This window comes from Solanum dulcamara, chromosome 11 (assembly GCF_947179165.1).
Source record: "Solanum dulcamara chromosome 11, daSolDulc1.2, whole genome shotgun sequence".
In the NCBI taxonomy this organism is placed as follows: domain Eukaryota; kingdom Viridiplantae; phylum Streptophyta; class Magnoliopsida; order Solanales; family Solanaceae; genus Solanum; species Solanum dulcamara.
Window position 1 is genome coordinate 41,413,104 of NC_077247.1, and position 13,245 is coordinate 41,426,348.

The 13,245-nt window shown below is 35.8% G+C and overlaps 2 protein-coding genes across 3 annotated transcripts; both read left to right on the forward strand.

Moving 5' to 3' along the window:
• Nucleotides 1–344: 344 nt before the first annotated feature.
• LOC129874860 (uncharacterized) lies at nucleotides 345–1,105 on the forward strand. The gene has a single exon (XM_055950236.1). It carries the CDS (start codon nucleotides 484–486, stop codon nucleotides 859–861), a length of 378 nt encoding a protein of 125 aa, XP_055806211.1. The 5' UTR covers nucleotides 345–483; the 3' UTR covers nucleotides 862–1,105.
• Nucleotides 1,106–7,760: 6,655 nt separating this feature from the next.
• Nucleotides 7,761–13,188, forward strand: LOC129873049 (uncharacterized). Of its 2 annotated transcripts, none has more exons than XM_055948044.1 (5): nucleotides 7,761–8,403; nucleotides 11,596–11,632; nucleotides 11,748–11,984; nucleotides 12,125–12,237; nucleotides 12,628–12,719. In XM_055948044.1, the coding sequence occupies exons 1-4, from the start codon at nucleotides 8,102–8,104 to the stop codon at nucleotides 12,194–12,196; spliced, it is 648 nt and encodes a 215-aa protein (XP_055804019.1). In that variant the 5' UTR covers nucleotides 7,761–8,101; the 3' UTR covers nucleotides 12,197–12,237; nucleotides 12,628–12,719. The 2 variants fall into 2 exon arrangements, with proteins under 2 accessions (XP_055804019.1, XP_055804018.1); XM_055948043.1 differs by having other exon boundaries at nucleotides 7,894–8,403; nucleotides 12,125–12,172; nucleotides 12,628–13,188.
• The last annotated feature ends 57 nt before the right edge of the window (nucleotides 13,189–13,245 follow it).

Genomic DNA, 13,245 nt, shown 5'->3' on the forward strand with positions numbered 1-13,245 from the left:
CTTTAAGCCATAAAGTTCTTAAAGTCAGTCAGAAATGAAAAGTTAGGATTTCTAACTTTTTTTTCCAAAGTGCTTAAAGTCATTTTCTTTGACCATGTAAATTACTTTTATATCCTTTATATTTTAACTAAATTCTCAAAATACTTTTTTTTATTCTTTTAACCCTAAAATTCACATCATAATCACTTTTATCCAAACACTCAACTGCTTATTTATAAAAATAACTTTAAGCACTTCAAAGTTCTAAAAACACTTTATACATAAAAGTTATTTTTTTTAAACCTATCCAAACGGGCTCTAAAATGAAATATATTTCAAAAGCAATCTAACCAAAAAAAAGTACAGGTACCAAACACACCCTAAATTGTTCTAATTTTTCCAGTAAACTGGATCTTGGTTTGGTCGAGTGGCGGGATCACCAAAACCCTGCAAAAGCCCTAGCTGGTAAGATTATTTCACCTTTCTAGCAATTGTTAGCCTCTAATGGCTTCAATTCTTCGGAAATCTCTGCAAAATCAATTTCTATCAGCCGCAAGAATCACCACAATCCTCAGCTCTAAACCTACACCTACATCACCTATGTTCCATCATCCTTCTTCTAGTAGGATTGGTCAAATCCCATTTTTTCTTCAAGGAGGAACATCGGATTCGAAACCGAATGTTGGGTTTTACCCAAGCTTTTCTTTTGGGCATTTCCTAAATCCAGTTTCTCCAAATGGATTGATTTCATCTGAGGAATATAACGTTGTTGATGACGAGTCACATAAGATTTGGGCTGATAGTGTGAAGAAGAAGAGGAAGAAGAAGATGAACAAACACAAGTTGAAGAAGTTAAGGAAGAGCCTAAGGAGGAAGACATAGTGTATCTGACACTGTGTCATCGGTGAGGAATTTGTTATTGAGGCTGCATTTTATCGTGTTTAGCTTTTGTGAATCTCTATCTGGCACAACGTCCATTTTTTCAGTTTGAAATGCTGGAAAGATGTAATTTTCATGTGGTCTATAGACAGTTTTGGGAGAAGAAATTGCAGAACCAAGTTTTAGGAATAATTGCGTTTACTTTCCTGTTAAATGGTAGTGTGCTTGGGATGCTCATTATTCTTTATTTGATGAAATTCTTAGTAGTCTAACATAGATAATCCATCATAATTTTTTGATGAAGCATAGATAATCCATCATCTTAAAGCTTCTAGCAGATGGAAAAATCCTATGAATCCAACATGAGGTCTCCTGAGTAGATGATATGTGAAAAGAACCAAGTTTTCAGGGGCTCATAATTTTTCTTTTGCACCTTTGCTGCTATAACATTTCAAGATTTGAACTTTCTAGTTAGGCCATCAACTTAGATTGTGTGTTTATTTTGATAAGAAGTAAATTCTAATGCTGTAAAGATATAACCCATCAATAAGACTATGCTGGATGACGAAGGATCAAAAGCAACCCTCAGATTAGTGATTACTCTTGCAGTGAGCCGAGGAAATCTAACAAATAGTCTACCTCTTGTACAACTAACAGTTTACACCATAAGCAAGGATTAAGAGGTATTTTGTTGGAGCATCTTTGATGTAGCAATTAGTCTTAAGGCTAATTCTATGTGTATGGGTTCTTGTTAGGTCCTCAGTGCAATGAGCATGTTAAGAAGGGTACCTTCTTGCTCTTGGTTGGTACCTCAATAAACTAATCAAGTGATTGACTAAATACCTCAATGAAGATGACACTGAATGACTCTCTTATTTTCAGCACGACTTCTCCGCTACTGTATTTTCTTGTCATACTTGATTTTGATATGCTTTACTTGGGTCGAGGTCTATTAGAAACAACCTCTCTACCCGCACAAGGTAGGGGTAAGGCTGCGTACACACCACCCTTCCCAAATCCCACAAGTGGGATTACACTGGGTATGTTATTGTTGAACATTTGCAAAATGTTAGCAAGCTACTGTAAGAGATGACGGGACATACAAATGATGATGGATATGGGAAAGCTCTTTGCTTGAAGAGCCCAATTTCAAAAGTTTTGCATGAATATACAACCAAAGAGTGTGACAAAGGAATTCAAAAGCTAGGTACACTAATCCTATATTTTCAATGTAATAGGGGTGTGTCGATTTTTATTACATTACGTGTTTGATCCCTTTACTGTTGTGTTAGCTCTTAAAATACACATAATACTCTTCAGGTTGTTTTTCTTTGGTATTAATACTAAGGAAAGCATGCCAGACCCTACTTGTGGGATTACATTGGGTACGTTATTGTACTATGGAAAACATGATAAATCCGAGAGACATATCTCTACTTGTGTCTTTCCAATATCCATTTTGATTAATGTGTGAAAAAAGGTCCTCACTGGTTTTGTTCGTTTTCAATTTTGCCCCTTTATATTGCGAGTTGTCAAGCATCTTATCATTTACTTTGAAGAAACTATTGCTTTTGTCTGATATCGGTTTTATATCATCACTTTTCCTTGTTCTTCACTTCTTCACTATGATAAAATGTTGAGAGTTTGTCTATAGACTCTCTCGTGTTATAGTGTGAATGATGGGGATAGCCTGGTAAAGTTTGTAGTTTCACTACACGAAAGCACAGGGTAAAGAGTAAGCTCTTTTATTCCATCACCAAAAAAAAGAACAGAAGGCTCTTTTGTAATATACAACACTGACTTTGTGCCTGGCTTTTGGATGGCCAAATTCATATATAGCCCCTTAAAATTGGGATGATTGTCAGTTAGACACTCCAATTTAGCTAGTGATCAGATGGACACATCAATGCGGTAGAAATATCTCTTAAACTCACTCAGCAGCAAAACCAATCACTTGAAATTTACATGCTGATGATGTGTCAAAGGACGAATGAATATGACGGGTCATTAGAAGGAAAAACCAAAAAAAGGAGATAATTTTTCCCTCCCTGCCCCAAACGCCATTTATTTTCCTCTTCATCATCCCAGATAAAAACTAGACTAATTAAGGAGGTTTAGCAAAATCTCAGCACCATGACATTACACTTCAATGCTCGGGGGGTGGGTGGTGGCGGACAGTTTTTGAGCCGGCTTCTTTGTATAGTATATTGATGTCACAATGGTAAAATGCACTGCTGCGGAGCGGACGATCCTACATAAGTTATATATCCTACTATTTCCGCATTCTTTTCTGTAATCCACACAGTTCTCACTTTCTCTTAATTCCAATACTCTGGCATCACCCAAAACTCAAATTTCAACCCAGCACTTTCCCAAGAATAACTTGCTCCAATACACCACAAATCCACAAGATCTCAAAAGCTAATCTAAGAAATGAGGGGTTTATTTTATTTTAAATTTTTTATTATATATATATATATATATTATTTCTGCTATTCTTTCTCAAAAAAAAAGAAAAAGAAAAGAGTTTTTTTTGTAGAAATCGAAGGGATATAAAGCACACAGGGTATTCAGCAGTGGCTCTTGAAAAATCAGTCCAAATCTAATCTTCTCCTTTCATGTTTGACACTATTTGATTTTACCCAGATTTATATAGTTATTGCCTCTAGATTGTGTGGGTTGCTAGTTGTCGTAGTGGAGATATCATTATTTCTAAAGTTGAATTGTGATGGCCAGAAAAAGGTCGACCAAGGTTGATAAATGTAGGCATGTCTCTAACGAGGTTTCCTCATGGCTAAGGCGGTCCATGTGAGGAAGTTCATTGCTAAGCTAGGGCTTGATTGTAAAGAATCAGATGGTCTGCAGGCAAGGAGAATTCTGAAAACCATACTAAAGAAAATATAGGTTAACTTTCAAGATACTCAAACACGATCATGACATCCCTTTCGAGGGTATTTATGCAAATATGAAATACCCTGGCTTTAATGCCACTCAAGTTTGAGGTGAGATTGTCCATTTTGCTCTTAAGGTGCTTAATAGCTTCTTTGGTCTTAAAGCTGGGAAGACCGAAACTCGAGGACCAATGAGATGAGAGCTTAGCTTTTCCATACAGTTCTGAGGGATTAATGACAAAAGCAATCGAATGAGTCAGTTCAAGGGCCATAATCTGCACAAATTGAGCAGAGCCTGGTTTCACTTCATCAACACCAGGATCATGTCCAATGGTAACTTCAGCGAATCCAGAAGGATCATCAGAGAGAGAGAGAGAGAGAGAGAGAGAGAGAGAGAGAAGGAGGGAGGGGCAAGGGAGAGGGGAAAAATTGAAAATGTGGATGACTTTAGTATATGAAGGTGGAGTTTCTGCAATGTTAGCACAAGCACGCGCTTACAATGACTTCATAACACACATTATACCATGTAGGACTATTGTGTTTAAGAGACATTTCTACTGAGTTTAGGTGTTTATATGGTCACTAGTGAAGTTCGAGTAGCTAATTGCCAAATCATACCACGTTTAAGGGGAGCGATCTATGTGTTTAGCCCTTTTGGATTTGCTTATCAAGAAAAAAGAAATTATCGAGAGTCTGTCTTCTGAAACTTCTTGTGGATTTTACTTTTAATGTATGTGAATTCTTATTGCGTAAATCTGTCTCAGAAATTCTAGTAGCATCCCAGAGTTGATTCTACATGCATGTCTGAAGTTGATTTTTGATGACCATATGCAGATACTTTGAAGGTAGATGCTGCTTGTGGACTGCTGTGTTCTTATTATTGTTTCCTTAAAAAATATTTTTGTTAGACTCCTCATCTCTTGGAGAAAACAAAGAGGAATGTCATAGGTGTTTCAGGATAACTGTCTTTTGACCCCAAAATAATCCTGGAAGTGGCATCACTCTTGCTCAGTAGACACACATGGACATGATTTTGTCTTTCTTTTCTTCTGTCTGCACTGTTTGTGCCCCTTTTCTTCCCTTTGGTATACAGTGTGGGTCTTATTTTATCATCTCAAGTGTATTTCATCACCATAGGAAATAAAGATGTACTATCAAGTGAAAACTGGCTGGGTTTTGGTGTCTCGTAGTGCCAGAGTTGAAATTCAGTTAACCTTTTGGTATTTACGCAGTCATTAGAATTGATTTGAAAACCATGTGTACATTCAGTGTTTAGTTTCCTTTTAATATGATTGAGAAGCCTCAACTGCCCTTGTCTTGGAGTGTTGAGATTGTTAATGGAGTCACATGTTGTTGCAGTATCACAGTGGGGGCTATGGTTCCTTCATGTCACCAATCTGTAGGTCCGACTTGTACTTGTTCTCATGTTGTGGACTTGTAGTACTTGGGGATGTGATTCTGTGTCATGGACCAAACAGAGCAGGACATACCAACAATGTGGGGTGATGTGAGGAAAACAACATAGATTCTGGGCCAGGTGTAAGCTCTTAGTATGTATATATGAACTGAAATTCCATTGAATAACCTTGAGCTGTAACTAGTGGCATAAGCAGTATTTTGTGCTAAATCCATCGAGAAACCTAAAGTGACAACAACAAAAAAAAAACTAGGTGATTTCTTTCCATCTGTCTAATAATTAGTCGAGGTGGAAGCAAGGCTGTTTGTACACCATTATTCATAGAAAAAAGAATACCTGACTTTTTCCACCTCAATAACTACAAAGCAGGTGGAAAGGTACAATGAATTAGGTATTATCTTTCTTCTTTTGATGACCAGAAAAAAGAAAAAGAGATGAATCAACTTTCTCTTTTAAGAGAGAAATCACAACAAATGATTAGTATCAGTTTTTTAGGAAAAGGGGAAGAGACATATTACCTTCTCTTGTGCCACTTTAACTCAAATCTGCTGTAATTTCGGACATTCTGCTCAAATAATTGCTTAACCCTTTTGTTTTTCAAATGAGGTTGGTGACTTGGTTCCTATACATTCGACACGTAACCATGGTTTCTCTTTATCATTTTCCCCATCTTTTTGGAAGAAGTTAAAAGATCTTTCATAATGGAAATCATATCTCCCAAATCTCAGTTAATATAAGCATATGTATTATGCAGTATGAAGTTGCAAAGTCTTCTTTAAGGGATATTGGGTTTTCTTATTTTTTATAATCAAATGATCAAATTAACGAACGAGATGTTGAAACTAGCATATTAGAAAATTACCACGTCAAGATAATTATAAACGGATATGATATTATAAGTTTCTTTCTCTCGACTAAATTTGTAACCTTCCTTGGCAAATTCTTTTTGTGGTTTTTTCAATCAAATTAGAATTACTAAGAGTGCATACCTAGTACTGTTTAGGGAGTCACCATAAACATATTAGAAAATCACCATGTCAAGATAATTATAAACGGTTATGATATTATAAGTTTCTTTCTCTTGACTAAATTTGTAACCTTCCTTGGCAAATTCGTTTTTGTGTTTTTTCCAATCAAACTAGAATTACTAAGGGTGCATACCTAGTACTAGGGGTGTACATGGATCGGGTTGGTTCGGATTTTTTACAAACCAAACCAAACCATTTGTGTCGGGTTATTAAATCTATAAACCAAACCAAACCAATAAAAGTCGGGTTTTTCGATATCAATTTTTCTCGGGTTTTTCGGGTTTTTTCGGGTTTTTCGGGTTTTTCGGGTTTCTCGGGTTTCTTGGGTTTTTTTGGATTTTTTTGGGTTTCTCATAGTATCTAATAAAAAGCACAGAGCAGTGCTTCTTAAAAAGAGTTCTACTACAAAATATCAACATATAAGATGGAGGCACAACACTGTTTGAAATTTTAACTTTATAATATAACTTTATAAGATAATTTTTTTTGTATATTATTTAGATGGGCTACTTAAGTCCAAATCTAAATGTAAGAAAGAAAACAAAAATTATGAAAAAATTTTAAAAAATATTTATAAATTACATTTTAATAAATATTTTTATGTATAACATAATTTAAAAGTAGTATATCTATAATCGGGTCGGTTTGGGTTCGGTTTGACTTTTTTTAGTTAAAACCAAACCAACCCTGTAATGGTCGGGTTTTTTTTTCAAACACCAAACCAAGTCAAACCAAACCACTAGTCGGGTTGTTTTTCCGGTTTGATTCGGTTTGTCGGTTTGGTGCGGTTTATCGGTTTGTCCTGTACAGCCCTACCTAGTACTGTTTAGGGAGTCACTAAATCCACCAACTATACTTGATATGTGAAATACGTTCATAAAAATGTTACGCTTAATTTAAAAAACAATCTTAACATTGCCATCGAACCACTAATGTCAAAGGGATTGGTCCACACAAAACATGGACTTAGACCTAAATTTAAGCATGTTTATTTCATTGTTGAAATAGTTGAAAACTTGAATTTGAAAATTATAAAAAAGCTAACCTTTGTTTCCTTTTTTTTTTTGGGTTGCCAAGAAATAGCTCAAACCATAGTTTTTCAAAAAAGTCTTAAGTGAAATTTGCATTTTTTTTTTGTAAAACTTCATTCAAATACCATTATAGTTGATAATTGACTGTCGACCGTGCGTTATCCGATAGAATTTAATTTTTTGAGGTGATTGTGAAAAAATTGACAAATAAGTTATTTTTACTATCACTCTACAAAATCATACATTAGATTTTCAACTCATACAACTCCTCGTTCAATTTTTTCGAATTCATTGAACCCTTTTCCATGTTTGAAAATCCCCTTCTTGCACTTAATCTAGGATTTCAATTTCTTGTTAGCGCAGTTAAAATCCCTTTCTAGAGCTTCCATCTTTTTTATTTTTCTAACTTGAATTTACAACTTTAAAATTGAAGATAAAAATTACTTATCATGTCAGCAATCGCCTCTCATCAATATTCCATATAGCTATTGCTCACTGATACAATTATAAAACTTGAAACTGATACAAAGACACATAATGGAGAGAGAGAGGAGAGGGGACCATGACCGACCAATAACCACATTCTATTCCACGTTTTCTGTCGGCTTTAGTCGTGTAGTGTAGTCAACAAGAGTAAAAAATCCAGAGTGTAAAGTTCTTTTCTCTTCTAGAAATTCTCAAAATTCCCAAAAATAAGTATTAAAAGAGATAGGAATTAGGAATGTTGATTGATCGACAATGAATCTTGCCATTCAATACTGCTATAATTTTTTCATTTCAAGAACTTAATTGCAATCTGATTCTGCACTTAGTTGCAGTTTTTTTTTTTCCAAAAAAACCCAAAAAGTCGTTTTTTTTTCTGTAGTAAAGAAGAATATGGGAGGGGTAACCTCATCAATGGCGGCGAAGTTCGCGTTTTTTCCACCAAACCCACCTTCTTACAAGCTTGTTAAAGATGAACTCACGGGTCTTTTGCTGCTTAGCCCTTTTCCTCACCGTGAAAATGTTGAAGTACTTAAGTTGCCCACTCGTAAAGGTACTGAAATTGTTGCTATGTATATTAGGCATCCTATGGCCACCTCCACTTTACTGTATTCTCATGGAAATGCGGCAGACTTGGGTCAGATGTATGAGCTTTTCATTGAATTGAGCATCCACTTGCGGGTCAATCTCTTGGGGTACTTTACTCTTTCTCTTTCTCCTTATCTGTTTGAAAAGTCTTTATTTTTAGCAAGTTAGAGACTTGTATATTAGTTTAGGGATAAATTCTAGTTTTGGATAACTTAATTTGCTTGAATGGAGTAGAAACTTTTTTTATTTTGAGTATTGGAATGCAATTGGGTCCAAATAGAGCTGGATGGAATGGATGATTTATACAGCCGATCTTGACTGGTTTGGGATTGAGGTGTAGTAGTTAAATTTCAGATTTTATGTCATCCTGACAGCTAACACTTTTCTTCATTTAGTAGAGGGAAACAAAATCTTAGCACTTTAATTCTGATATTGAGATAGCTTTTATTCCTTAACTACCATTACCTGTTCTGGTATTGCTTTGAGGATACCTTCATTTTTAGAGGATATACAGATTTCTGGATTTGTGATTTTGTCGTGGCCTGTTTCTGTTTGATTCCTCTGGCAACAGGGTTTAGCTGATAGCAGACAGTATTCGAAATTGTTTATCTTATTGTCTTGGTTTGGTCATTGTTTCCCGAGAATTCTTTCAACTTTCAAAGATATAACTGTGATGATGAAAGCAGTTGGCACTCATTTTGCGTTTACCTTTTTCCATCACTTACCTAGAAGTACCACTGACTTCAAGTAGCTCCTATGTTAGACGTTACTGGATTGGTGTCATCCCAAATCCTAAATCTTTGTTAGCACTAAGCTTTTCAACATTTACTTACTGTTACCGTTGTGGTTGATGGTAAAATAGATGGTTAAAGCCAGCTTCAAGGAATTTTCTGATGTAATATTGCCTGCGGAATTGAGATGGATTCAATGAGAATAATGGCGAATTCCAGGAGTCGAAATTGGAATTTATGTGAATTGGAAGTAAACGTATGAAACATAAGGGATATCAGAACATTATCAGGAAAGAGTGAAAGACTCAGAGAAGGGGGTGGGCGTGTTAAGGTATGGGAGAAAAAGGATATGCAAGTTCACTTGCCTATTGGTTACATTCCTGAAAATAAAGCTGGTAGCGCCAGAATAATTGTGGTATCCTCAAAGCTTATGTAAGTTGAGTTCAACGTATCATCTCCGTAATTGGATTTTTAACTAAATTCATTTATGAGGGGTTTGGTTTACCATGATCTGAAGATTCAACAACATTGGAGTATCTAGAGTGATGATTTTAATTCACTATAGGCGGAAAGAGTTACTGGGTACTTGTGTTGGTAGGAGGTCGCAAGTATCCATTAAAATAACTGATGTAGGCACAAGCTTATCCCAAATATCACCCATCATTAAAAAGAGTGATGATTTGGATTCACTATTTTCTTATCTCAGGTTTTCTCCACCCCAAGAGAATTCCAAAAAAAGAGCAACGGGCTTAATTTTGATAAAAGAATGATAGCAACACCTTTATTGAGTTTCTTCCTGTGGAATGGAGGGATTCAAACTCGAGACTGGTTGGTGTCATAGGTTTTATTGCTAATGATTGGCAATGTTTTGCATAAAGGATGCTATCTCTGACTTGTGAGATAAGTGATGTTCGAAGAAGATCGATAAAACCCTTTCAGCAGTATCAACTTTCTAGAGGGTCAACACTTGGATAAATTACACTTCTTTAACCTTTAGGAAGACACCTTTCCCCTCTGACCATTTGCAGGAGTCATCAGCAGTTGTAAACTTATAATTTGTTGTATGGCTATATCTGTGTGCTGGGTAACAAATTATATATCCGAAATATGACTGCTAGGGGGAGATAAAGAGAAGAAGATCATTGATCTTAAATGAAGACCCACAAGAAGAGAATAAACTGGTGTTTAATTAATGGCGTTTGCATGATTGTTTTTGTATAACTTTAAGGACAAGAAACACACGGCACATGTCTTTATGGGGACCAGGAAATTCAAGTACGTGAATGGTAATTTTAAGTTTCTAAGCATTTTTATGTATGATTTTGTGGACAAGTTAAGCTTGGAAGGACTACCAATTGAACCTTAATAGATCTTTTATACTTGGGTTAAAGTTGGGCGCTGATTCTTTCAATGTTCCCAAATACTTTTGTAGAATGATATTCAAGCTCTAACAAAATCCAATGTCAAGTCTGGGAGTAGGATAAATGTATTTGATAGCCATATCAGTTGCAGCTATTTCTCAGACTTCGAAGTTCAAACGGATATAGACGGTCAGTACTAGAGGGTCATCTGCTGCTCCTTAGAGATGATGTTAAAGCCCAAAAACAAGCTTTTTAGTGATTCCGTTTCTGAGAATTGTTACTCTATTGGATACAAAGTAGTTCAGTATGTGCATCAAGGCATTATTTATTAACTGTGTCATTTAGGGAAAATCAAATATGTTGCTTGTTACTGCAGCCCGTTTGCCTTCTATGTGATTGTAATCTGCAGGAATATATGAGTTTATTAATATGCATTATACTTCTATTCATTAGCATCATATGTGCAATAATCCTCAGTCCACTTTGGTGATGACATTTGCTTGGCTAGTAGTCCTGCTGTAGTTTTAAAACCATGGAATCACTGAATCTAGGGCTCTGTTGGGAAACTCAGAAACAAGATTAGGTTTGTTTTAAGTTAATGTTCTGATCATGGTTAGGAGTTGTATGGACATAAGTAGTTCACTATTACTAGTTGTTGGCTAAAACAATGAGCTGAACATAGATTTACAAGTCTTAGTTTGAAAAATCTGTTAAAAAGAACATTTGGGCTTTGTGTAGGATGTCAAAGATTTTTATGTCATAAGTTGGGTACATTATAACAGCTGACGTGTAAAATAAAGATATACATCATTTACTAACTTGAAATCTTTATTAGATCAGTTTGCTTTCAAGTCCCCATAAAGGTCATATTAGATTGGCCTAAAACTGCGTCCAGTTTGGTACCAGTGAGTCTAGAGTTCTCATACCCTTCCTAAATGAATCATAGAAGAGTGGAACATTTTCCTTGTTTTGGAATTTGCATCAGGTAGACAATCAACTGACCTTTATTATTTACCATTATAAAGTTGGAAAATATTTGCTCCTATTTATTCCATGTCACCCTATTTGCATGAAAACTATCTAACAAAACAAGCATATGCTAATTGGTATTTCAGACTCTTGTACCTCCCCACCTATTCTTACCCACAAAATTTAACAGAAAAACAGGAAGCAGATGATAGTTCTAATACCCCTTAATTTTGTGTAGGTATGACTACTCTGGATATGGACAGTCAACTGGTAAGGTATGTAGCTTTAAACATCATTCCATATCTTCTCTTAAATCATACCATATGCTGTGCTTTCACATATAATAGAATTTGACAATATCTTATACGGTCTTGTATTTGCTTTTTGCAGCCAAGCGAGCAGAATACCTATGCAGATATTGAAGCTTCATATAAGTGCCTTGAAGAAAACTATGGTACAAAGCAGGAAGATGTTATACTTTATGGCCAATCAGTTGGTAGTGGGCCTACTTTGGATCTTGCTGCTCGTCTACCACGATTAAGAGCAGTCATTCTGCATAGTCCCCTTCTTTCAGGTTTACGAGTCATGTATCCAGTCAAGCGCACGTACTGGTTTGACATTTACAAGGTAGCATTCGTCTCTTTAGTGTGGTTATTTCTGCTAATAGTATTTACAAATGTATATGTGATTGTATTTATATTTATGGATGTGAATGGTTGGGGCCTTTTTACCTCACTAACTGAAATACTTTCTTGATTGTGTTGCAGAATATTGACAAGATCTCTTCGGTTAGTTGTCCGGTGCTCATCATTCATGTAAGTGTGGCATTTACCTTTTGACTAAGCTACACAATATGTTGAATTGTGTGCTCATCATTCATGTAAGTGTGGCATTTACCATTGACTAAGCTACACAATTTGTTGAGTTGTCCATTTACCTGTTGTTCCATAGTAAATATGCTGCCGGAAATGATTTATATTGTGGCAGTCACCTTGTTCATGAGTTATGATATGTTTTGCGATACCGTTAGGGTGTGCATTTTATAATTCAAATAGAAAGAAGATTTTGAGGGACCAGAGTTCATGTCTAAATTTATCCTCCTGAAATCACAGCATGATTGTTATTTCGATTCTAGACAAAAATCAGAGACGCAAGGCTAACTATAAATAGTAGGAACGAAATTTACACTGCATATTTTATGTTTGCCCAACATCAGTCATTGCAAACATCCTACCGTGTGTTTAGCCTGTGGTGTTAATTGATATTGCAGGGAACTGCAGATGAAGTAGTTGATTTTTCACACGGCAAGCAGCTCTGGGAATTATGCAAGGAGAAGTATGAGCCTTTATGGATCAAGGGAGGAAACCATTGTGACTTGGAGCTCTATCCAGAATATATCAGACACCTAAAGAAGTTTGTAGCAACTATTGAAAGGTCCTCATCACAAAGGATCAGTTCTAGGAAAAGCACAGACCAGTTTGAGCCACCTAGGAAGAGTACAGATGTTTTTGAAGCTTCAAGGAAAAGCACTGACCGTAGAGAAAAACCGAGACACAGCACAGACAGGCCTGAGAAGTTAAAGAATCATTCCAGTAATGCTATTACAGACAAACTAGAAAAACTAAGAATCTCTTTTGAACAAATGGAGAGATCTCGGAGAAGTGTGGATTGCACTGAAAAATCAAGGAAAAGCATCGATCACCAATTAGAAAGAGCCCGGAAGAGTGTTGATAGAATGGAGAGAATACGAACTGGCTAATAGTTGAACCAAATTGTAAAATTTCTTCAAAATTTGATGGTTTGGGTAAAGAGTGAAATGAGTTGGTTATTATTTATGGTTTTCAAGATATGCATTGGTCTGTAAAAATCCTTTAAAATAATTAGTGCC